Consider the following 27,599-nt stretch of genomic DNA (forward strand, 5'->3'; position numbering starts at 1 on the left):
GAAGTAACTGATGTAGGACTTCTGTTCTTTCTGAAAACATAGCTTGGCTGAGTTGCCACAATTTGAAGGTTATAGACTATTATTAACTTACTGAAGTGGAACATGGCAAGTGCAAACATGTTTTCTTTCACGTGTTGAAAAAATACAAAAGTTTACTTAAACCACGTATTTATTAAAAGCAGAATACAAAGTACTTTGGAATTCAAAATACTGCAGTGTTTATCCTTTAACAGATTTAATTCTTAAAAAAAGTCAGTCATTTCAAGGGAGGTAATACAAATTTTCGGTAAGAATCCCAACCTGGTTGCAACTGAGTTTATTCAAGCTCTGCGGCCTCCATGTGCTCCTCCAAGGTCCCCACCATCAACAGCTCAAACCGATTGCCTCCCTCATGCCAACTCCTAGCGTTCAAGGTGGTCCCCACTCTCTTCTCTGACCAGGGGGTACCTCGTTTCTTTTGCCTTCTTTTTTTTGATTTACCCTTTGGTAGGACTAGTTCAGCAGGGGCACATGACCTAGTGGCACTGAACATATGCTCATAGAGTTGCTGGGCCTCAGGACACACGTGCAGGAGGCTCTCCACTGAGGCTGACGTCAGCAGTTGTCGGCAGAGCCCGTGCACCAGGCTCCCGCTGTACAGTCTGCTCAGGGGAGAGAAGAGGGTGTCATTACAGCAGAGGTTCCTGCACTGGGACAACTCACTAATGTGGCTTCAACAGACCCATCAAACACTGTGAGCGCTGCTTCTATAAAATCATTATTAAAGTTACTCAAGAATAATCTGTTTCTTGAAAGAAGGAACTGAATTGTTACAGAGATTACTTCTTGGCTAATGATACTTAGAACTTTTTATCAACAAACTAAATGATGGATGCTTGCTGGTTCTCCAACTAGCCCAAAGCTGAGCAGGCCTCTTAACACTTCAAAGACAAGGAGTTAAAAATGCCTCTGATAGGACAAACGGGCAGTCTGTTGAAATATGAGAACATTTAATCGTATCATTTGCGAGGTCATTCATTCACTTGGATTAAAAACCAACTCCACAAATATAAGCTGGAATGAACTGGAAGCCACAGATTTAACATATTAACTTACTGCCAGGGTTGACTGATGGAGAACCATCATTTACTCAGTGTAAAATCATCATTTAAAGAGCCTTGGTGATGCTGAGATGCAGGAACAACTCTCCTGCTGAAATCATTATTGAGGGAACTGTTTCCGCTGTCTTGTTTTATAGGGATCCGTGGTCACTAGAGAGGATCCAGTCAAGGATGAACAAAATTAGTAAAGGAAAGGAATAAGGAATCCATAGGTCAAACGCCAATCAATCTTATTTGGTAGAGAGGTCTAGGGTGTGGGAATGTAATAGGGGCCGGGCATGCTCAATGGGCCGGGCCGGCAGGTTTGCGTGGCCACCCCAGGTTGCAGCACTGGTGCAGCACCGGTTCAGCACCGGTTCAGCACCGGTTCAGCCCGCGGACGCCACGCCGCCCTGTGGCTGCGGCTCGTTCCTGGGAACTTGCGTGTGGAGGTGGCTCCCAAGGAGCCGGTGGGGGGCCTCGGGGCAGCTGAGGCCCTCGTGCTGCTGAGTGTCCAGCTGGCAGGCCCGGTGGGCCGACGTGTGTGGGGGGTGCGCCACGCTCAGTACAGGGGGTGGGGTGGGCACGCAGCCCTTAGCCAGGACTGGCAGCCGGGACAGCGGTCCCCCTCCAGCAGCAGTCTGCTTGCAGCCGTGCTGGGACAGCGAGAGAGAGGCGGATCACAGCCTTCTCCCTGGCTCCTAGGCCCGCTGGCCTTGGGGCCGGTGGGTGAGCTGGGGGAACTGGGGTCCAGTGTGAGGGCCGGCGGGGTCCTGGGCGCCTGGCTCCCTCAGTGATGCTGGCTGGGCAAGGTCTCAGGGGCCAGGCCCTGAGGGCGCTGCCAGCTGAGATCTGCCTCTCCCGTTTGGCCTGGGCACTGGCAGGAGGACCCAGACTGGGTGCCAGACAAACGAACGCTCCGGGGCAGGGTAACCAGCCCCCACAGGGACCCCTCCTCTTAGCCAGGGCCCGGACCTAGGAGGGCGAAAGTCAGTCCTTGGGACTTTGAACAGGTAAAATGAAGGGTAATGATGTCACTTCGCTTCTGGGATTTAAGTGTTAAAAGCCACAAGGAGGCATGGAGACAGAATTAAATGCCTCCCTTTCCCTTTCTCTTTAGAACAGAGGATAACATTTGTTTTGTTAGAGGTTTATAGGAACATGGTGACCTGACCTCAAGAACAAAGGATCTGACACCAGGAAGTCTGCAACAACTAACCATGTGCCTCCTTCACCTTTCCTATAAAAGGGCTTTGCTGAAAGCCCTCAGGGAGTTGGGGTTTTTAAGGCATGAGCCACCCATCTCCTTCCAGGGCCCTGCAATAAACCTTTCTCTGCTCCAAACTCCAATGTTTTGGTACTGTTTGGCCTCACTGTGCGTCAGACACACAGACTTGAGTTCAGTAACATTAACAACACTATGCACTGCTAGGAAGCTTTCAACTTGAAATATTTCAAGTCAAACCAGCATATATGATAGGTCTCCGTATAGCACTCATTAATTCAACAAGTATTTGAGTATTTAATGCTAGGCACTGGGGCTACAACAGTAAACAAAACAGGCAAGTCCCAGCACACACCCAGAGCTTATCTTCAAGTGGAGAGACAAAGCACATATGTAATCTCAACTCCATTTTCTAACCATCTCCCTTTTATCTTCCTCACTCACTCCCTTGAATAATATTTCAGTAGGATGATCAGAAAAAGCCTTTATAACATGATATTTGAATAAAGATCTGAAAGAAATGAGGGAAAGAGCTATACTCTACCAACAACTGCCTCTTATTTTTATTTTAATGAACCGATTTTTTTAAATTTGGAAAACTTTAAAAAATCATGGAAACTTTCTTTGGAAATATGGAAGTAATTTAATATTTTAAAAATTTAACATTACAGCTCTTCAGCTCTAACAGTGATCCAAGACCAGTTATATACTAAGTTTGATTGTTTTAAAGAAAACTTCTTTGCGTTAAATGAAAACTGAAGTATTTACTTCTACATGCAGCCACCTGCACTAGTTTCCTGGGTGCTTACCGAGTTAGGTCTGGCTCTGGGAGAGGCGTGGACAGCAGTTGGTTGAGATACAGCCCCATCTGCAGGCAGCACTGCCACTGACAGAAGACATGAGCTGTGTCTAAGTCCAGCCTCAGGCCCGGTTGTGCCTTCACTCTCTGCAGCTCTTCATACAGCATCTCAGCACCACCGCCCAGCAGAGCTTCCTCATCTAGATAAAGACACGACCCAAGGGCAGTATTTCCAAAAACACTGTATCACCTTGTAATTTTATCCATATATAAAACTTCAAATTCCATAAAGAAAAAAGTGAATAACCAAAATGCTTTTCTTTTTTGGCTCTTCTCTATTTTCATGTCAATGTAAAAGCCTCTCAATGTATAAACTGAAATATTTATACCGAGATGCCCTTTTAATGACAACCTAACTTTATTCAACCCCAAATTCTTTATCTTTTTCCTTAAAATAGTATCTCTTCCTCTAATCTACTACCTGCCTTTAAACACGTCTGCATCTGAACTCTCCAAACCCTAAATGTGTCTCTATGAAAAATCCCCTTCTCTTTACTGTTCTATTTCACTACATTTCCTTAAAGAAACAGCCGTGTGTTCAAAACACGCTTTAACTTCTGTTTTATGGGAAGAGAATAAGTATGACTCATCGAGAATGAGGCAAATCAGCCACTTTCTCAGTGGTGGAGGACAAGCAGCAGCCACCCCAGGAAACCTGCCTGTTCCCGGCTCCACGTGCAGCCTGCCTTCTGGACCAACCTGGAAGGAAGGAAAAGGAGGCCCACCTTTTACCAATGAGCGAGCAGCAAGGCACTGAGCCTGCCTGGGTGTGGGGTCCACATTCCTAAAAGAAAAGAAACAGACCCTTGACATGCCCCTTCTGTTGGACTCAGGTAAAAACTTAATAGACTGGTGCTTTGAGAATTTTCTTAAACTATATTTATGTTCAATGAGAGGAAACATCCTAAACTTGTATCCTAACCAGCAGTGGGCCAGAACTTAACTTGCTGTGCAACAGTGCCTTCTGACAGCTGCTCTCCCACTTTGGGGTGTCCTGGAGTCTGTGCTGGCTCATCCTTTCATGACCTTATTTTAAACAGTAAATGCCAGAGTAGTGCTGTCCAGAACTTTCTGCAGTGATGGGAATGTTCTACATCTGTGCTGTCCAGTACAGCAGCCTCTAGCCACCTGTGGCTGCTGGGCACTTAGAATGTGGCAAGTGCATTAAGAAGCTGAATTTTAAATTTTAAATAGCCACCTGTGGCTAGTAGCTATCACGTTAGTACTGTTCTAGAGTGTGACAACTATTATACATGTTTGGATAAAGCATTCATAATTTTGTAAAGAAAATAATCCCATTACAGGATTGAAGTGCTCCAATGCATCATTTATTTCACCTGATGTTTAAATAAAGCTGAAACTGCCTCAAAGTGTATTTCTCTAATAGAAAGAGAAGTTACCAGTTCTACCATCACAACTCATATACTAATTGAAACTTACAGTGGGGAAAAAAGAAAGTAAAAAAATAAACGACACAAAACAGCACAAGCATGAATGTTTACAGTAATTGTAGGTATCCTTAAGTTTCACCAATGGGCAATTTTACTTAAGTCTCCAGGGGAGATGCTGCTGCTGCACTGAAGAGAAGGACAGGGAACACGGAGCACAAAATGTACATCACGGTCACGCTTTACAGACTGAGCGTCAGGTGCCACAGGACAGGTGGGTGAGGCAGCATCAGTGCATCTTCACTGCTGTGCCCTTGAGGTCAAGCCCTCCAGCACTGACCTGGTACACGGAGCACTCAGAAAGATCTACAAGGAATGAGTGACGTTTTGGTGCCCCACTGCTAAGTTCTGATATAACTGATGGAAGTAAATAATCCGAGAATTTTTGTTTGTTTGTTTAAACGTTTGATTACATGCAAGTAACATACTCTTGGGACTTCCAGATACCTACCAGGGCTGTTGATCATGGCATGCAAGGGTCCCATCAGCATCCCCAGCAGTAAGGCCTGCAGATGATGCAGCTTTGCCTTGGCCTCCGTGTGCTGCACCCAGTAGCAGCTGACGGCGATGGGCAACTTCAACGCAGCAGGGATAGGGTCCAGGATGCTCTGTTTCACTTTCAGCGTTTCTAACAGAAGTATCTGGCGTCTAGCCAAGGAGAGCTGAAAATATACACCAAACATTCTGTAAGTTACTTTGGAGAATGTCTTTCTTCTTCATTCTCTAGGTCGGTTTCTTATCTTCCTATGGAAAAAAATCAGCCACACTCAAAATTAGAACCTCCATAAGGGGCGTAATAAATGTGGTGACTGGCTGGACGTGCTGTCTCTTCCCCACTGCACAGCCCTTGCTCACGTCAGTCCATCCCCCATGCAGGCTGTTGGGCATCTGCAGTGTGCATGTCACCTGGGAAGCTTGTTAAAACAATCCTCAGGCCCCACCCCTTAAACTGAGTCAGTAAATGAGGGGAGCCCAGGAAGCTGCATTTTAACTCTTCTGCTTTAAGAAACAAAGACCTATACTCAACCCTACCCTCACCTGCCAGTGACTGTTCAAGCCCCCGTCCTCTGTGACACCATCACCATCACCTCTGGAAGGCAGACTTTAACCGCATGCACCCTCTGCAGCATCCCATGCAGCCTTCTGCTTGTCTGGGTCCTGCCTCATGCACCAACCCAGCTGAATGTCTTATTGTCTGTTTTCTCCCACACGGGGATTGTGCCAAGGTGGCCGCTTCTAGTGGCAGGTATATTCCAGCAAATAGGAATATTTAAGGGCTGTCTGCATTGTCCTTGTAATAACATACCACACCAACTTTCACTCCAGGCTTCAAATAAAAGGAAGTAAACAGCTATGAGGGCTTCGGGCTTCTGGTTGACATAATTTTGCCTTAATGAATCTTTTTTCCTTCTTTTTTTTTGTTGATTTTTATTCCAGTTTTTAAAAAAACTGAAGTATAGTTGATTTACTATGAATCTTAAGATTTAAGAACCGTAAGGGACCTTGCAGGTCACACACTTCTACAGATAAGGAAATTAGGACTATTAAAAGAGCATCTCTGGGCAACTTCACAATCAAACTCTAAGAGGAAAAAAAATAGTTTGTATTACTGGTGTCTGCACACACCCAGAAAAGATTTCCTTCTTAATTTTCTGGAAGGATGAGACAGTCTGGCACATTTCTTGGCACCTAACACCCAGTAAGTAAGTGTGTTGACAGCTGAATAACAGAGATGTTAACTTGAAGTAAAACACGTTGTAACTGACAAAATAGGTTCATCATCAATGTATGACAACTTTAATATAATGATTTATAGGTACTGGTTTTAATAATTTGATACTGCGATAAAAATTTAAAAATTAGAAATATGCAAAGTGGTTTACAGTACAGTCAATCACCCCTATGGGAAGTAGAATTAACTACTTAAATTTAAATATATTCCTCATAATCTTAACTGATAGAAAGACCTATCATGCAAAGCTAAGAAAATACATGAATTCTTTTCTGACATATGATGCTTAAATTATTGAATTCTCTAGCCAACTTACAACTTCTATGAACCAAGCAGAGTCTGGGCTTTGACTTCAGAGAGGTTCTGCCCTCACTAACTCTGCAGACTTGAGCGAGTTTCTGAGCTTTGCTACAGTCAGGTCTGATCATCTGTAAAATGGGCACTAGAATGAGTTACACAGATGTTTCATGGAACCCACTAGTCCTTGTTCCCTTCCCCAAGGGGGACTACTCTGCTCACAGCCCTTAAATCTAGTTAGGGTTCATCCCATGTGACAAGCCTGCAGAAGAAGCTGCCTCAGAGGCAGAGGCACCCGGAGAGAGGCTGGGCTTGGCACTGACTTACTCCCCAAGAAGGATCCCTTCCATCTCTCCTTACGGTTAGCCTCTCACAAGTTAACTTGAATGGTGCTCTGTCCACTGCAAGTGACACAGCCAAAATGGAAACTCTACCCTACCTGGTTACTGTGGGAAATAAATGAGAGATTGTATACATTTTCTATTACAAGAACTGGCACAGAGCAGATGAAGTATTACTGTCACATCACGTTAAGCATACAAAATGAAGATATTATCACAAAGTCTCCGTACTTGTACCTGCACACCTTTGGAATAATATTTGCACCTGATTCCCTTTAGAAATATCATGGGCTAATTAGAGCTAACAACATTGAGCTAAAATGCAGAACTGAGGGTGCCAAGGGAAAGCCAAATGATGTCACTGCACAGACACTGAACTAAAATCTCACCCCACTTTGAATACAAGTACGTGATGAGAACACTTGTCACCTCCACTGAGCCAGGAGTATAATCCACCTGCTGTACTCATTGACTCAATTGGATTTTCATGTGGGGGAAAAGTGTCCTCACCCCTATGTCACACCACACACACAAACAAATCAATTCTAGATAGATTTCAGATCTAGGTGTAAAAGGCAAAAATATTTTTCATGACCTTGGAGCAGGCAATAATTTCTTAAGTAGGTCATGAAAGTAACAGGCATAAATAAAATTTTAGATTAGAGTGTATTAAGAACTTTTGTTCAGCAAAACATACTTGACTGAAAAGACAACCCACAGTATGCTCCCACAATGTTATCTGACAAAGGACCTGTATATAGAAATAAACCAAAACACACGAAAATGGGCAAAAGGCTTTGAATAGAAACTTAACAGAATATGCAAATGGCCAGTGAACACATGCAAAGGTGTTCAAATAAGTCATCAGAGAAATGCAAACTAACACCCACCAAATTGGCTAAAATGATGGCAACCATAAGAACAGCTAAAATTGGGTGGAGTAGAAGGACGTGTTCTCACCCCCTCTTGTGAGAGCACCAGAATCACAACTAACTGCTGAACAATCATCGACAGGAAGACACTGGAACTCACCAAAAAAGATACCCCATGTCCAAAGACAAAGGAGAGGCCACAATGAGATGGTAGGAGGGGCAAAATCACAATAAAATCAAATCCCATAACTGCTGGGTGGGTGACTCACAGACTGGAGAACTCTTATACCACAGAAGTCCACCCACTGGAGTGAAGGTTCTGAGCCCCATGTCAGGCTTCCCAACCTGGGGGTCCGGCAACGGAAGAAGGAATTCCTAGAGAATCAGACTTTGAAGGCTAGTGGGATTTGATTGCAGGACTTTGACAGGACTGGGGGAAACAGAGACTCTACTCTTGGAGGGCACACACAAAGTAGTGTGCACATCGGGACCTAGGGGAAGGAGCAGTGACCCCATAGGAGACTAAATCAGACCTACCTGCTAGTGTTGGATGGTCTCCTGCAGAGGTGGGGGGTGGCTGTGTCTCACAGTGAGGACAAGGACACTGGCAGCAGAAGTTCTGGGAAGTACTCCTTGGCGTGAGCCCTCCCAGAGTCTGTCATTAGCCCCACCAAAGCGCCCGGGTAGGCTCCAGTGTTGGGTCACCTCCAGCCAAACAACCAACAGGGAGGGAACCCAGCCCCACCCATCAGCAGACAAGCGGATTAAAGTTTAACTGAGCTCTTCCCACCTGAGCAACAGCCAGCTCTACTCACCACCAGTCCCTCCCATCAGGAAACTTGCACAAGCCTCATAGATAGCCTAATCCACCAGAGGGCAGACAGCAGAAGCAAGAAGAACTACAATCCTGCAGCCTGTGGAACAAAAACCACATTCACAGAAAGATAGACAAGACGAAAAGGCAGAGGGCTATGTAGCAGATGAAGGAACAAGATAAAACCCCAGAAAAACAACTAAATGAAGTGGAGATAGGCAACCTTTCAGAAAAGGAATTCAGAATGATAGTGAAGATGATCCAGGACCTCGGAAAAAGAATGGAGGCAAAGATTGAGAAGATGCAAGAAATGTTTAACAAAGACCTAGAAGAATTAAAGAACAAACAAACAGAGATGAACAATACAATAAGTGAAATGAAAAACACCCTAGAAGGAATCAATAACAGAATAACTGAGGCAGAAGAACAGATAAGTGACCTAGAAGACAGAATGGTGGAATTCACTGCTGCAGAACAGAATAAAGAAAGAAGAATGAAAAGAAATGAAGACAGCCCAAGAGACCTCTGGGACAACATTAAATGCAACAACATTCATATTATAGGGGTCCCAGAGGAGGAGAGAGAGAGAAAGGACCTGAGAAAATATTTGAAGAGATTATACTAGAAAACTTCCCTAACATGGGAAAGGAAATAGCCACCCAAGTCCAGGAAGTGCAGAGAGTCCAATACAGGATAAACCCAAGAAGAAAAATGCCAAGACACCTAGTAATCAAATTGGCAAAAATTAAAGACAAAGAAAAATTATTGAAAGCAGCAAGGGAAAAATAACATACAAGGGAACTCCCATAAGGTTAACAGCTGATTTCTTGGCAGAAACTCTACAAGCCAGAAGGGAGTGGTACGATACACTTAAAGTGATGAAAGGGAAGAACCTACAACCAAGATTACTCTACTCGGCAAGGATCTCATTCAGATTCGATGGAGAAATCAAAAGCTTTACAAACAAGCAAAAGCTAAGAGAAATCAGCACCATCAAACCAGCTCTACAACAAATGCTAAAGGAACTTCTCTAAGTGGGAAACACAAGAGAAGAAAAGGACCTACAAAAACAAACCCAAAACAATTAAGAAAATGGTAATAGGAACATACATATCGATAATTACCTTCAATGTGAATGGATTAAATGCTCCAACCAAAAGACACAGGCTTGTTGAATGGATACAAAAGCAAGACCCATATATATGCTGTCTACAAGAGACCCACTTCAGACCTAGGGACACATATAGACTGAAAGTGAGGGGATGGAAAAAGATACTCCATGCAAATGGAAATCAAAAGAAAGCTTGAGGAGCAATACTCATATCAGATAAAATACACTTTAAAATAAAGAATGTTACAAAAGACAAGGAAGGACACTACATAGTGATCAAGGGATCAATCCAAGAAGAAAATACAACAATTATAAATATATACGCACCCAACACAGGAGCACCTCAATACATAAGGCAACTGCTAACAGCTATAAAACAGGAAATAGACAGTAACACAATAACAGTGGGGGACTTTAACACCTCTCTTACACCAATGGCCAGATCATCCAAACAGAAAATTAATAAGGAAACACAAACTTTAAATGACACAATAGACCACATAGATTTAATTGCTATTTATAGGACATTCCATCCAAAAACAGCAGATTACACTTTCTTCTCAAGTGCACACGGAACATTCTCCAGGATAGATCACATCTTGGGTCACAAATCAAGCCTCAGTAAATTTAAGAAAATTGAAATCATATCAAGCATCTTTTCTGACCACAACGGTATGAGATTAGAAATCAATTACTGGGAAAAAAACGTAAAAAACACAAACACATGGAGGCTAAACAATAACCAACTAAATAACCAAGAGATCACTGAAGAAATCAAAGAGGAAATCAAAATATACCTAGAGAAAAGTGACAATGAAAACACGAAGATCCAAAACCTACAGGATACGGCAAAAGCAGTTCTAAGAGGGAAGTTTATAGCTATACAAGCCTACCTCAAGAAACAAAAAAATCTCAAATAGACAATCTAACCTTACACCTAAAGGAACCTAGAGAAAGAAGAACAAACAAAACACAAAGTTAGCAGAAGCAAAGAAATCGTAAAGATCAGGGCAGAAATAAATGAAACAGAAACAAAGAAAACAATAGCAAAGATCAATAAAACTAAAAGCTGGTTCTTTGAGAAGATAAATAAAATTGATAAACCATTAACCAGACTCATCAAGAGGGAGATGACTCAAATCAATAAAATTAGAAAAGAAAAAGGAGAAGTTACAACAGACATGACAGAACTACAAAGCATCCTAAGAGACTACTACAAGCAACTCTATGCCAATAAAATGGACAACCTGGAAGAAATGGACAAATTTTTAGGAAGGTATAACCTTCCAAGACTGAACCAGGAAGAAACAGAAAATATGAATAGACCAATCACAAGTAATTAAATTGAAACTGTGATTAAAAATCTTCCAACAAACAGAAGGCCAGGACCAGATGGCTTCACAGGTGAATTCTGTCAAACATTTAGAGAAGAGATAACACCCATCCTTCTCAAACTCTTCCAAAAATTTGCAGAGGAAGGAACAGTCCCAAACTCATTCTATGAGGCCACCATCACGCTGATATCAAAACCAGACAAAGATACCACAAAAAAAGAAAATTACAGACCAATATCACTGATGAATATAGATTCAAAAATCCTCAAGAAAATAATAGGAAACAGAAACCAACAACACATTAAAAGGATCATACGCCATGATCAAGTGGGATTTATCCCAGGGATGCAAGGATTCTTCAATATATGCTAATCAATCAATGTGATACACCATATTAACAAATTGAAGAAAAAAACCATATGATCATCTCAGTAGATGCAAAAAAATCATTCAACAAAATTCAACACCCATTTATGATAAAAACTCTCCAGAGAGTGGGCATAGAGGGAACCTACCTCAACATAATAAAGGCCATATATGACAAACCCACAGCAAACATCATTCTCAGTGGTGAAAACCTGAAAGCATTTCGTCTAAGATCAGGAACAACACAAGGATGTCCACTCTCACCACTATTATTCAACATAGTTTTGGAAGTCCTAGCCACGGCAGTAAGAGAAGAAAAAGAAATAAAAGGAATATAAATTGGAAAAGAAGAAGTAAAACTGTCACTGTTTGCAGATGACATGATACTATACATAGAGAATCCTAAAGATGCCACCAAAAAACTACTAGAGCTAATCAATGAATTTGGTAAAGTTGCAGGACACAAAATTAATGCACAGACATCTCTTGCATTCCTATACACTAATGATGAAAAATCTGAGAGGGAAATTAAGGAAACACTCCTATTTACGACTGCAACAAAAAGAATAAAATACCTAAGAATAAACCTACCTAGGGAAACAAAAGACCTGTATGCAGAAAACTATAAGACACTGATGAAAGAAATTAAAGATGATACAAACAGATGGAGAGATATACCATGTTCTTAGATTGGAAGAATCAATACTGTGAAAATGACTCTACTACCCAAAGCAATCTACAGATTCAATGCAATCCCTATCAAATTACCAATGGCATTTTTCACAGAACTAGAACAAAAAATCTTAAAAGTTGTATGGAGATATAAAAGACCCTGAATAGTCAAAGCAGTCTTGAGGGAAAAAAAAGGAGCTGGAGGAATCAGACTCCCTGACTTCAGACTATACTACAAAGCTACAGTTATCAAGACAATATGGTACTGAAACAGAAACAGAAATACAGATCAATGGAACAGAAAGCCCAGAGATAAACCCATGCACCTATGGTCAACTAATCTATGACAAAGGTGGCAAGGATATACAAAGGAGAGAAGACAGTCTCTTCAATAAGTGGTGCTGGGAAAACTGGAAAGTTACATGTAAAAGAATGAAATTAGAACTCTTCTAACACCATACACAAAAATAAACTCAAAATGGATTAGAGACCTAAATGTAAGACCGAACTTTATAAAACTCTCAGAGGAAAACATAGGAAGAACACTCTTTGACATAAATCACAGCAAGATCTTTTTTGATCCACCTCCTAGAGTAATGGAAATAAAAACAAAAATAAACAAATGGGACCTAATGAAACTTAAAAGTTTTTGCACAGCAAAGGAAACCATAAACAAGATGAAAAGACAACACTCACCTCAGAATGGAAGAAAATATTTGCAAACGAATCAACGGACAAAGGGTTAATCTCCAAAATGTATAAACAGCTCATGCAGCTCAATATTAAAAAAACAAACAACCCAATCCAAAAATGGGCAGAAGACCTAAATAGACATTTCTCCAAAGAAGACATACAGATGGCCAAGAAGCACATGAAAAGCTGGTCAACATCACTAAGTATTAGAGAAATGCAAATCAAAACTACTACGAGGAGGGGCTTCCGGGAAGATGGCGGAAGAGTAAGACGCGGAGATCACCTTCCTCCCCACAGATACACCAGAAATACATCTACATGTGGAACAACTCCTACAGAACACCTACTGAACGCTGGCAGAAGACCTCAGACCTCCCAAAAGGCAAGAAACTCCCCACGTACTTGGGTAGGGCAAAAGAAAAACGAATAAACAGAGACAAAAGGATAGGGATGGGACCTGCACCAGTGGGAGAGAGCTGTGAAGGAGGAAAGATTTCCACACACTAGGAAGCCCCTTTGCGGGCGGAGACTGCGGGTGATGGAGGGGGGTAGCTTCGGAGCCGCAGAGCACAGCAACAGGGGTGCGGAGGGTAAAGCGGAGAGATTCCTGCACAGAGGATCAGTGCCGACTGGCACTCACCAGCCCGAGAGGCTTGTCTGCTCCCCCGCCGGAGTGGGCAGGACTGGGAGCTGAGGCTCGGGCTTCGGTCGGCAGGGAGAGAACTGGGGTTGGCGGCGTGAACACAGCCTGCAGGGGGTTAGTGCGCCACAACTGACCGGGAGGGAGTCTGGGGAAAAGTCTGCACCTGCTGAAGAGGCAAGAGACTTTTTCTTCCCTCTCTGTTTCCTGGTGCGCGAGGAGAGGGGATTAAGAATGCTGCTTAAAGGAGATCCAGAGACGGGCGCGAGCCACGGCTAAAAGCGCGGACCCCAGAGACAGACATGAGACGTTAAGGCTGCTGCTGCCGCCACCAAGAAGCCTGTGTGCGAGCACAGGTCACTATGCACACCCCCCTTCCGGAGAGCCTGTGCTGCCTGCCACTGCCAGGGTCCTGTGATCCAGGGACAACTCCTGCAGGAGAACGCACGGCGCACCTCAGGCTTGTGCAACGTCATGCCGGCCTCTGCCGCCGCAGGCTCGCCCTGCACTCTGTGACCCTCCCTACACCCGGCCTGAGTGAGCCAGAGCCCCCGAATCAGTGGCTCCTTTAACCCCGTCCTGTATGAGCAAAGAACAGACACCCTCCGGGGACCTACACACACAGGCGGGGCCAAATCCAAAGCTGAGCCCCTGGGAGCTGTGAGAACAAAGAAGAGACAGGGAAATCTCTCCCAGCAGCCTCAGAAGCAGCGGATTAAAGCTCCACAATCAACTTGATGTACCCTGCATCTGTGGAATACATGAATAGACAACGAATCATCCCAAATTAAGGAGGTGGACTTTGAGAGCAAAATCTATTATTTTTTCCCCTTCTCTTTTTGTGAGTGTGTATGTGTATGCTTCTGTGTGAGATATTGTCTGTATAGCTTTGCTTCCACCATTTGTCCGAGGGTTCTATCCATCCGTTGTTTTGTTTTGTTTTTTAATTTTTTCTTAATAATTACTTTTTAATTTAATCACTTTATTTTACTTTATCTTCATTCTTTCTTTCCTTCCTTCCCTCCTTTAGACAACAAATCATCCCAAATTGAGGCGGTGGACTTTGAGAGCAGGATTTATGATTTTTTTCCCCTTTTCCTCTTTTTGTGAGTGTGTATGTGTATGCTTCTGTGTGAGACTTTGTCTGTATAGCTTTGCTTCCACCATTTGTCCCAGGGTTCTATCCATCCGTTTTTTTGTTTTTTCTTTCCTCTTAATAATTATTTTTTTATTTTAATAACTTTATTATATCTTATCTTACTTTATTTTATTTTACTTTATCTTCTTTTTTTTCCATTCCTTCCCTCCTTCCTCCCTCCCTTTCTTTCTTCTTCTTCTGCTTCCTCCCCCCCTCCCCCCTCCTTCTTCTTCTTCTACTACTAATTCTTTCATTCTACCTTTTCTCCCTTTTCTTCTAAGCCGTGTGGATGAAAGCCTCTTGGTGCTGCAGCCAGGAGTTAGTGCTGGGCCTCTGAGGTGGGAGAGCCAAGTTCAGGACACTGGTCCACAACAGACCTCCCAGCTGCACATAATATCAAATGGCAAAAAATTCCCAGAGATCTCCATCTCAACACCAGCACCCAGCTTCACTCAACGACCAGCAAGCTACAGTGCTGGACATCATATGCCAAACAACTAGCAAGACAGGAACACAACCACACCCATTAGCAGAGAGGCTTCCCCAAATCATAATAAGTCAACACCCCAAAACACACCACCAGACGTGGACCTGCCAACCAGAAAGACAAGATCCACCCTCATCCACCAGAACACAGGCACTAGTCCCCTCCACCAGGAAGCCTACACAACCCACTGAACCAACCTTAGCCACTGGGGACAGACATCAAAAACAACGGGAACTACGAACCTGCAGCCTGCAAAAAGGAGACCCCAAACACAGTAAGATAAGCAAAATGAGAAGATAGAAAAACCGCAGATGAGGGAGCAAGATAAAAACCCACCAGACCTGGGGCTTCCCTGGTGGCGCAGTGGTTGAGAGTCCGCCTGCTGATGCAGGGGACGCGGGTTCGTGCCCCGGTCCGGGAAGATCCCACATGCCACGGAGCGGCTGGGCCCGTGAGCCATGGCTGCTGAGCCTGCGCGTCCGGAGCCTGTGCTCCGCAACGGGAGAGGCCACAACAGTGAGAGGCCCACATACCGCAAAAAAAAAAAAAAAAAAAAAAACAAAAAACCCACCAGACCTAACAAATGAAGAGGAAATAGGCAGTCTACCTGAAAAAGAAGTCAGAATAATGATAGTAAAGATCATCCAAAATCTTGGAAATAGAATAGACAAAATGCAAGAAACATTTAACAAGGACCTACTAAAGATGAAACAAACACGATGAACAACACAATAAATGAAATGAAAAATACTCTAGATGGGATCAATAGCAGAATTACTGAAACAGAAGAACGGATAAGTGACCTGGAAGATAAAACAGTGGAAATAACTACTGCAGAGCAGAATAAAGAACAAAGAATGAAAAGAACTGAGGACAGTCTCAGAGACCCCTGGGACAACACTAAACACACCAAGATTCGAATTATAGGGGTTCCAGAAGAAGAAGAGAAAAAGAAAGGGACTGAGAAAATATTTGAAGAGATTATAGTTGAAATCTTCCCTAATATGGGAAAGGAAATAGTTAATCAAGTCCAGGAAGCACAGAGAGTCCCATACAGGATAAATCCAAGGAAAAATATGCCAAGACACATATTAATCAAACTGTCAAAAATTAAATACAAAGAAAACATTAAAAGCAGCAAGGGAAAAACAACAAATAACACACAAGGGAATCCCCATAAAGTTAACAGCTGATCTTTCAGCAGAAACTCTGCAAGCCAGAAGGGAGTGGCAGGACATATTGAAAGTGATGAAGGAGAAAAACCTGCAACCAAGATTACTCTACCCAGCAAGGATCTCATTCAGATTTGATGGAGCAATTAAAACCATTACAGACAAGCAAAAGCTGAGAGAGTTCAGCACCACCAAACCAGCTCTACAACAACTGCTAAAGGAACTTCTCTAGGCAAGAAGCACAAGAGAAGGAAAAGACCTACAATAACGAACACAAAACAAGTAAGAAAATGGGAATAGGAACATACATATCGATAACTACCTTAAATGTAAATGGACTAAGTGCTCCAACCAAAAGACACAGATTGGCTGAATGGATACAAAAACAAGACCCATATATTTGCTGTCTATAAGAGACCTACTTCAGACCTAGAGACACATACAGACTGAAAGTAAGGGGATGAAAAAGATATTTCATGCAAATGGAAACCAAAAGAAAGCTGGAGTAGCAATTCTCATATCAGACAAAATAGACTTTAAAATAAAGAGTATTAGAAGAGACAGAGAAGGACACTACATAATGATCAAGGGATCAATCCAAGAAGAAGATATAACAATTGTAAATATTTATGCACTCAAGATAGGAGCACCTCAATACATAAGGCAAATACTAACAGCCATAAAAGGGGAAATCAACAGTAACACATTCATAGTAGGGGACTTTAACACCCCACTTTCACCAATGGACAGATCATCCAAAATGAAAATAAATAAGGAAACACAAGCTTTAAATGATATATTAAACAAGATGGACTTAATTGATATATATAGGACATTCCATGCAAAAACAAAAGAATACACATTTTTCTCTAGTGTTCATGGAACATTCTCCAGGATAGATCATATCTTGGGTCACAAATCAAGCCTTGGTAAATTTAAGAAAACTGAAATTGTATCAAGTATCTTTTCAGACCACAATGCTATGAGACTAGATATCAATTACAGGAAAAGATCTGTAAAAAATACAAACACATGGAGGCTAAACAATACACTACTTAATAACGAAGTGATCTCTGAAGAAATCAAAGAGGAAATAAAAAAATACCTAGAAACAAATGACAATGGAGAAACGACGACCCAAAATCTATGGGATGCAGCAAAAGCAGTTCTAAGAGGGAAGTTTATAGCAATACAATCCTACCTTAAGAAACAGGAAACATCTCGAATAAACAACCTAACCTTGCACCTAAACCAATAAGAGAAAGAACAAAAAAACCCCAAAGTTAGCAGAAGGAAAGAAATCATAAAAATCAGATCAGAAATAAATGAAAAAGAAATGAAGGAAATAATAGCAAAGATCAATAAAACTAAAAGCTGGTTCTTTAAGAAGATAAAATTGATAAACCATTAGTCAGACTCATCAAGAAAAAATGGGAGAAGACTCTAATCAATAGAATTAGAAATGAAAAAGGAGAACAACTGACACTGCAGAAATACAAAAGATCATGAAACATTACTACAAGCAACTCTATACCAATAAAATGGACAACCTGGAAGAAATGGACAAATTCTTAGAAAGGCACAACCTGCCAAGAATGTATCAGGAAGAAATAGAAAATATGCACAGACCAATCACAAGCACTGAAATTGAAACTGTGATTAAAAATCTTCCAACAAACAAAAGCCCAGGACCAGATGGCTTCACAGGCAAATTCTATCAAACATTTAGAGAAGAGCTAACACCTATCCTTCTCAAACTCTTCCAAAATATAGCAGAGGGAAGAACACTCCCAAACTCATTCTACGAGACCACCATTACCCTGATACCAAAACCAGACAAAGATGTCACAAAGAAAAAAGACTACAGGCCAATATCACTGATGAACATAGATGCAAAAATCCTCAACAAAATACCAGGAAACAGAATCCAACAGCACATTAAAAGGATCATACACCATGATCAAGTGGGGTTTATTCCAGGAATGCAAGGATTCTTCAATATATGCAAATCATGAACGTGATACACCATATTAACAAGTTGAAGGAGAAAAACTATATGATCATCTCAACAGATGCAGAGAAAGCTTTTGACAAAATTCAACACCCATTTATGATAAAAACCCTTCAGAAAGTAGGCATAGAGGGAACTTTCCTCAACATAATAAAGGCCATATATCACAAACCCACAGCCAACATCGTCCTCAATGGTGAAAAACTGAAAGCATCTCCACTAAGATCAGGAACAAGGCTAGGTTGCCCACTCTCACCACTCTTATTCAACATAGTTTTGGAAGTTTTAGCCACAGTAATCAGAGAAGAAAAGGAAATAAAAGGAGTCCAAATCGGAAAAGAAGAAGTAAAGCTGTCACTATTTGCAGATGACATGATACTATACATAGAGAATCCTAAAGATGCTACCAGAAAACTACTAGAGCTAATCAATGAATTTGGTAAAGTAGCAGGATACAAAATTAATGCACAGAAATCTCTGGCATTCCTAAACACTAATGATGAGAAATCTGAGAGGGAAATCAAGAAAACACTCCCATTTACCACTGCAACAAAAAGAATAAAGTATCTAGGAATAAACCTACCTAAGGAGACAAAAGACCTGTATGCAGAAAATTATAAGACACTGATGAAAGAAATTAAAGATGATACAAATAGATGGAGAGGTATACCATGTTCTTGGATTGGAAGAATCAACATTGTGAAAATGACTCTACTACCCAAAGCAATCTACAGATTCAGTGCACTCCCTATCAAACTACCACTGGCATTTTTCACAGAACTAGAACAAAAAATTTCACAATTTGTATGGAAACACAAAAGACCCTGAATAGCCAAAGCAATCTTGAGAACGAAAAACGGAGCTGGAGGAAGCAGGCTTCCTGACTTCAGACTATACTACAAAGCTACAGTAATCAAGACAGTATGGTACTAGCACAAAAACAGAAATATAGATCAATGGAACAGGATAGAAAGCCCAGAGATAAACCCACACACATATGGTCACCTTATTTTTGATAAAGGAGGCAGGAATGTACAGTGGAGAAAGGACAGCCTCTTCAATAAGTGGTGCTGGCAAAACTGGACAGCTACATGGAAAAGTGAGATTAGATCACTCCCTAACACCATACACAAAAATAAGCTCAAAATGGATTAAAGACCTAAATGTAAGGCCAGAAACTATCAAACTCTTAGAGGAAAACATAGGCAGGACACTCTATGGCATAAATCACAGCAAGATCCTTTTTGACCCACCTCCTAGAGAAATGGAAATAAAAACAAATAGAAACAAATGGGACCCAATGAAACGTCAAAGATTTTGCACAGCAAAGGAAACCATAAACAAGACCAAAAGACAACCCTCAGAATGGGAGAAAATATTTGCAAATGAAGCAACTGACAAAGGATTAATCTCCAAAATTTGTAAGCAGCACATGCAGCTTAATAACAAAAAAACAAAAGACCTAAATAGACATTTCTCCAAAGAAGATATACAGACTGCCAACAAACACATGAAAGAATGCTCAACATCACTAATCATTAGAGAAATGCAAATCAAAACTACAATGAGATATCATCTCACACCAGTCAGAATGACCATCATCAAAAAATCTAGAAACAATAAATGCTGGAGAGGGTGTGGAGAAAAGGGAACCCTCTTGCACTGTTGGTGGGAATGTAAATTGATACAGCCACTGTGGAGAACAGTATGGAGGTTCCTTAAAAAACTACAAATAGAACTACCATATGACCCAGCAATCCCACTACTGGGCATATACCCTGAGAAAACCATAATTCAAAAAGAGTCATGTATCAAAATGTTCATTGCAGCTCTATTTACAATAGCCTGGAGATGGAAATAACCTAAGTGTCCATCATCGGATGAATGGATAAAGAACATGTAGCACATATATACAACGGAATATTACTCAGCCATAAAAAGAAACGAAATTGAGCTATTTGTAGTGAGGTTGATGGACCTAGAGTCTGTCATACAGAGTGAAGTCAGAAAGAGAGAGACAAATACCGTATGCTAACACATATATACGGAATTTAAGGGGAAAAAATGTCATGAAGAACCTAGGGGTAAAACAGGAATAAAGACACAGACCTACTAGAGAATGGACTTGAGGATATGGGGAGGGGGAATGGTAAGCTGTGACAAAGCGAGAGAGAGGCATGGACATATGTACACTACCAAACGTAAGGTAGATAGCTAGTGGGAAGCAGCTGCATAGCACAGGAGATCAGCTCGGTGCTTTGTGACCGCCTGGAGGGGTGGGATAGGGAGGGTGGGAGGGAGGGATACGCAAGCGGGAAGAAATATGGGAACATATGTATATATATAACTGATTCATTTTGTTGTGAAGCAGAAACTAACACACCATTGTAAAGCAATTATACTCCAATAAAGATGTTAAAAAAAGCAAAAACGAAAAAAACAAAAAACAAAAAACTACAATGAGGTATCACCTCACACCAGTTAGAATGGGCATCACCAGGAAATCTACAAACAACAAATGCTGGAGAGGGTGTGGAGAAAAGGGAACTCCGTTGCACTGTTGGTGGGATGTAAATTGATACTGTCACTATGGAGAACAGTATGGAGGGTCCTTAAAAAAGTAAAAATAGAATTACCATATGACCCAGGAATCCCACTACTGCACATATATCCAGAGAAAACCGTAATTCAAAAAGACACATGTACCCCAATGTTCACTTTAGCACTATTTACAATAGCCAGGTCATGGAAGCAACCTAAATGCCCATGAACAGATGAATGGATAAAGAAGATGTGGTATATATATACTATGGAATATTACTCAGCCATAAAACCAAACGAAATTGGGTCATCTGTAGAGATGTGGATGAATCTAGAGACTGTCATACAGAGTGAAGTAAGTCAGAAAGAGAAAAACAAATATCGTATATTAACGCATATATGTGGAACCTAGGAAAATGGTACAGATGAACTGGTTTGCAGGGCAGAAATTGAGACACAGATGTAGAGAATGTATGGACACCAAGTGGGGAAAGTGGTCGGGGGGTGGTGGTGGTGGTGTGATGTATTGGGCAATTGGGATTGACATATATACACTAATATGTATAAAATGGATAACTAATAAGAACCTGCCGTATAAAAAAATAAAATAAAATTCAAAAAATGAATAAAGCTAACAAAAATCTGTTTAAATAATAAAAAAAAAGAACAGCTAAAATTTTTTAAAAGGATAGAAGATTCCAAGTAAGGGCAAGGGTATAAAGTAAGAAGAACTCTCATAAACTGCTGGTTGGAATATTTATTGGTAAAAACCACTGTGCACTTGGCAATGTGTCTTCTAAGCTGAACATACGTGTGTCTTATGTCCCAGCAACTCCACTCCTAGTTATATGTGCAACAGAAATGTATTTTTACTAAATGCTGTGCACTCGGATGTTCATAGCACTATTCATAATAGCCCAAAGTGCAAACTGCACAAACGCCCATCAGCTATAAGATCAACAATCAATTGTGGTACAGTCCCACAAGGTAAAAATACACAACAATGAGAAATGAAAGATCTACAACTATGCACAGTGATATGAATGAATCTCATGAACACCATGTTGAATAAAAGAAGCCAGACGATTTATAAAGTGTAAGAACAAAGTATTCAAGGTTGTTAGAGATCAGAACAGTGAGTACAAGGGGTAAGGGAGGGAGTGACTGTAACCACACTGGGGAAAGCAGAGGTGCTCATAATGAATCTTCATCTCGGTGCCCTTTACATGGAACTACTGAGCTGCTTCGAACTCATCAAGGTGTAAATTATCTGTGCACTTTGCTATGTGTACACACTGAGGGAAGGATGAAGGGCAGAGAGGCAAAGGAAATGTTTAGGGCTGATGGGTACATTATCTTAACTGTAGGATGGATTCATGGATGTAAATGTACGTCAAAACTCATCAGAGTATGCACATTAAAGACACTTCTCAATAAAGCCATAAAAAAAGTAAAAAAAAAAAAGCCCTCCAACACAGCACCATTTATGTTGTGAGGAGAAATGTAATTTCAGCAAAACCTCCTTCAGAATGTTGCTGTTGGAGGGTGGAGGCAATGAGAAGTGCCCACCAAACTGAGAAGGCATCCTGAGACTGAAAAACGAGGCAGGCGGCTCCATGTAGTCATTGGATCAGTTTATCAGCGGGTAACGTAGTCAGGGTGGGATAGGGATCTGGTGGACAACGATTAATCGGAAGCATGTGCAACTGCGCTGCGCACGGCTGCGGGGCCACTGGGACAATTTATAGTTAACCTTTGGTGGGGGGGTGTTTGGAAACAGGGCGTGCAATTCCTAAGTCAAGATTCATGAATGGGTAGCTAGCCGGTCTCAGGGGCGCAGTGAGTACGTCAGAAAAGGTTTTCATTGTTTGGGGACTAACAGAGCATAGAGGCCACCTGGTCCTAACGATTATTAAACAGTCTCTATTAACCACAAAGCCCTTGATGCAGAGGAGTGACTGATGGCACAGTACAGTCCTGGGTAGGGTCAGTGAAAGGATAGGAAGAGCTGTAAGGGCTCGGGACAGCGTCAGTTGTGCTAACAGCCACACCGTTGCTAATTTCAATTTTTCTGGTGTGGGTAAAGTTTTAATAAATTCCTTGTTTGGAATGTGACCTATGCTCAACTCTCTAGTTCTTTAAACCTGGAAACATGATAAAGTCAAGTCATGCTACTTAGCATGATAAGAATGACTCCTGTAAAACTGTATCTAGACTTACACAATAAATGAACTGTACAAACCAGATGGGGACGCCCTATCTTGGGGCTTCCCTGAGTGCAGTGACTTGTAATCAGGCATGTCCCTTGCAGGGACCTCAGAAGCTATGTCTATGGAATTGTTACAAGAAAGATTAGATCCCGTGGGGAAGGAGGCCAGTGGGACTTTTTCCTTCTTTAACTGAGATATAATTTCCATGTCATAAAATTCACCCTTTTAAAGTAGTTTTCGTTTCTTTATAAGCCTGTGCAACCATCTCTAATTCCAGAACATTTCATCACCCCAGAAAGAAACCCTGTTCCTAATAGCAGTCATTCCCCATTGCCAAGGAGGCTCCTGGACCCAATGATGTGAATCTTGTTCCTCCTGCCTGAGCTGTCACCAATGGGGAGGCTAAAAGGGCTAGTTCCTGGTCACCTGTGTGGGCATTCTGGGCTGCACAACTCTTGGCTGGGGGCGCTGTCCTGTCAACTGTAAGATGTTTAGCAACATACTTGGCTTCTCCTGACTATATGCCAGTAGCAACAACAGCCACCCCTCCCCAAGTATTGCCAATCAAAAGTGTCTCCAGACACTGCCAAGTGCCTCCTGGGTGGCAAAATCACCCCCAGGAGAATCAATGGTGTAGACCGTTGGGAGGACTCCCGCTCCTGATTCAAAGCTTCACGGATGCTGTTATGTGGCCCTACATTCCGGAGCAGACTGGCACCCTGAGTGGCCTGAGAGAGTCTCCTGAGTCTGAATATTAAGTTGGATCCAAAACCCCCCCGGGACTTCCCTGGTGGCGCAGTGGTTAAGAATCTGCCTGCCAATGCAGGGGACACAGGTTCAATCCCTGGTCCGGGAAGATCCCACATGACACAGAGCAACTAAGCCCGTGCGCTGCAACTACTGAGCCTGCACTCTAGAGCCCTTGAGCCACAACTACTGAGCCCACGTGCCACAACTACTGAGCGGGCGCAGCACAACTACTGAAGCCCGCATGCCTAAAGCCCATGCTGTGCAACAAGAGAAGCCACTGCAATGAGAAGCCCATGCACTGCAGTGAAGAGGAGCCCCCGCTCGCTGCAACTAGAGAAAGCTTGTGTGCAGCAACAAAGATGCAACATAGCCAAAAATAAATAAATTAAAAAAACAAAAACCCCAATAACAATTGGAATTGTGAGTTTATCTGCATTTAATTTGTAAATTTAATTGTGTTTACATAAGCAGCTTCACATCTATTTGTAATTTTTAATATATTTATGTAATATTATTAAAAAAACTAAGTAAACACTGGGATCCATGAGAATTGCTTTTACCTTGAAAAGGGGGTTGGTCTGTTACTCAGGTTTAATCAACACTGAGTTAGGCTAAGAGTCAAGTTTTCAGTATCAAACTAAGCAAATCAACATGATGCCATAAATCTCAAGTCTAAAAAAAAGTCCCCATCAATAAAAATGAAAAATTAGGCCTAAGCACCAGTATTAATCCTTTTAATTGCAATCCAATGCAGTCTGAGATGTTAGTTGTGCCTTTGATCAAGGCCTAAAGGCAAGCTTTCTTTTTTCTGTATCTCAGAATTTTTTCCCCTTTCCTTTATTTTTAGTCACTAACCCCATTCTACTGATAGCTAGTTAACAACAAGAGTAGTAGTAATAACCGCAAAGATTAACACATGCTACTGAAGTACAGTGGAAATGGCAGATTTGGAGCTAGAAGATGTAGTTTTGAGTCGCAGCTCCAATAATTCCCTGGCTAAGGATTTAGCTGAGTCTTAGTTTTCTCAGCTATGAAATAGGGGCAATATAGCAACCAACCTCAGTTTGTTAAGAGAGATAATACACATGAAAGCACTTTGTAACCTGTAAAATGCTTTACAGAAATTGCAGTGGTATTACAAATACTTACCTCAGTCAATTTGCTTAAGTCAGAATGATCCTTGGGCAGTTCTACTGCACCAACAATTGATGTTTTGATATTTTTATTAATCCTTTCCACTTCGCTGAAAGCAGGCGGCTGAGGAGGCAGCGCATCCCAGGCCACATTTCCTGGATGTGGAGGAGTATTCACAAGGAGCCCATAGATGACTTGCCGGATGGGCAGAGAGATTCTGTGGGCGTTTGGTCGCTGCATGTTTTCTACCTGTGTGTGGAGAATGGTCCGTCTCAGCATCAGAGCATCGCTGATGAAAGGGGACAGCTGGCCGCTCGCCAAGGCCGCGAGCACCCAAGGCGGTAAACCCGGATTCCAGGTGTCTGGGCAGGCGTAAGCACCATGCTGGAAGAAGTCCTGCAGCCTCCCCTGGGACTGCAGGTACTCCCCCATGGAGCCACAGAGAAGCTTCTTCACGGTTCCTCGACTCTTTCTGGGAAGATGTTTCAGAACGTTGTCTAACGCTTCGGTAGGGTCAGCAAAACGAGACAACCAGTTCAGAAGTCCCAGCACCCGGTGGTGTCTCCTCCCCTTAGAACTGGGAGTCCCAAGAGGAAGACATACTTTACTTAAGAACGTCTCCACGACGGGCAGATTAACGTGGTCATTTCCACACAGCACCGCGAAGAGAGGCAGCAGAACTTTGTTCATATTGCCGAAGTGACAGCAGAGTGCATCAAGGGAAAAGCACTTGGCAGGGATATAGTAGTCTCGTGTGCCCTTGATAGTGTTCATGTTTCTCCATTGAAAGCTATTCAATGGGCAAAACCCACTTTTCAGGTCAAAAATGCAAAAGTCACTATCAGACGATAACACGGGGCAATTCCAGTGATTAGCAAGGGTCATAATGTCCCGATCTGCTTCCGAAAAGCACTGGACAAAACGTACCCGCAGCTTGATCAGAACCTGTATGAATACTTCCCGGATGAGTAAGGGACACACATACCCACCCCCGCCAACAGAAAGGGAATGGGCCATCTGGATCTTCTCCCTAGCTCGATCCTTTAAAGTGTTAAGCTTTTTATCTGAAATGTCACATCCTCCATCTAAAACAACATATGGGCAGATTTTACAAGCAAAAAGTGATTCAAAGAATTTTTCTACAACATCTGTAAAAGAATCATAGTCCCCTCCATACCGGAGCTCCAAGTTTGAACTGAAGCAAAGGCGGTGGAAGAGGGCATAGCCGTCAATGATAATTTTTGTGTCTCGCAACTTCAAATCTGTGAAGAACTCATTAATATGATCTTCCACAAAACTCATTAGTCCTCGGATACCCATGACTGTCTGAAGAATTGCCTGTTTAAAACAAGAGAACACACTTTTAATTGATGTTGCTTATGGGGGACCAAGCTACTGTTTCTAGCACCATCAAATCAACAGCAAATGTTGTGAACAGCTCTTTAAATAGAACACATTAGGTGTCAACATCTTAGTCCTTACCTAGATTCTCAGGCAATACCACCTAGCTGAGTGCTTTTTCATTCTCTCTCGCTTTCCCCATATGTTACAAGGCACAAACTCAATGGCTTCGTGGAGTCTGCTCTTTGGACAGGGACGGAGGCTGCTGACATACAGAACTTCTGCAGACTTTGATACTGAGACAGTCACCATCCTACAACACAGAATATTTGTTTTGTGGGGTCAGCGTAAAAGATCCTAAGCTATAAAAATGATAACCTCAATAACATAATTAATAGATCATAAAGCATTAGGCTTCAGTTAACTAAAGTGTGTAGGGTCAATGATGTGGATCCAGTTTTTCTATTTTGATTATCAGAGTCTGGGAATTTCTTTGAGGCCTTGGCTTATGGGCCCATCTTAATTAGCACAGCTCCGAGTTTCAAGCCTGGAGGAACTTAACTCTCCAGTTTCACGCTAACCAGAGGCTCTTCTCATCTGTCTTGGCATATACGTCCCAGGAACTGAAGATATCCTTCCCCAACTGGCTAAGTCACAGGATAATTATTACTGGTTTCTCCTTTGGCCTCAGGCTCCAATATCGCTCAGCATGGCACAGTTACCGATCCTGTCTTTATTTAAAATCGTGAGGTTTTGTCAAGCATGTATTTTTTTTGCATTAGTTTTGATTTTTTTTTAAAAGATATTGTGTTATCTTGATCACAGAGTTTTTGGGCTTCCCCTTGCATTTAGTGCCCAACTCACTTCACCCTAGGCTTGGCCCTGTCTCAGTACCTTACCCTGTAGGGTACCTACTTCTCTCAAGTCTGTCTTGTACAGCAAATGTGAGCAGAGACCGCGCAACTCAGCCGAAGCTAGTTACAGAAGATGTTCAACAAATGCGCGCTAGACAGGAGGAAGGCGCGCAAAACGTTTGCTCCAAGTCCTCAAATACAGGCCTTCAAACCGCGCCCCCCGGGCCCGCGGCGGCAGCGCCCACCTGCTCCGTCCTCCCAGAAGACCAGCCTCTCCACCACAAGCCAGCAGGAGCCGGGGGAGACCAGGAGCTCCCGGCACGTGAGCCCGACCTCCCGAGCGGAGCCGGAAGTCTCCGCGTATGACGTCACGGGGAGCCCGATTCCAGGAAGCTAGCGGCGCCGACTTCGCGGAGAGGTGAGGTACCCCCGGGCCTGGCGCGAGGTCACCCAGGAAGGCTGGAAAGCACGCTCTGAA

At 42.4% G+C, this 27,599-nt stretch overlaps 1 protein-coding gene across 2 annotated transcripts; it reads right to left on the reverse strand.

Moving 5' to 3' along the window:
* Positions 1 to 316: 316 nt before the first annotated feature.
* On the reverse strand, positions 317 to 26,246 carry ASTE1 (asteroid homolog 1). 2 transcript variants are annotated; one of them, XM_065876303.1, is made up of 5 exons: positions 24,942 to 26,246; positions 5,063 to 5,273; positions 3,114 to 3,303; positions 2,425 to 2,448; positions 317 to 683 (listed from the first exon to the last, which is right to left on the reverse strand). In XM_065876303.1, the coding sequence occupies exons 1-5, from the start codon at positions 26,244 to 26,246 to the stop codon at positions 317 to 319; spliced, it is 2,097 nt and encodes a 698-aa protein (XP_065732375.1). The 2 variants fall into 2 exon arrangements, with proteins under 2 accessions (XP_065732375.1, XP_065732376.1); XM_065876304.1 differs by lacking the exon at positions 2,425 to 2,448 and having other exon boundaries at positions 317 to 641.
* Between the last annotated feature and the right edge of the window lie 1,353 nt (positions 26,247 to 27,599).

The sequence above is a fragment of the Phocoena phocoena genome, chromosome 4 (assembly GCF_963924675.1).
Source record: "Phocoena phocoena chromosome 4, mPhoPho1.1, whole genome shotgun sequence".
Taxonomy (NCBI): domain Eukaryota; kingdom Metazoa; phylum Chordata; class Mammalia; order Artiodactyla; family Phocoenidae; genus Phocoena; species Phocoena phocoena.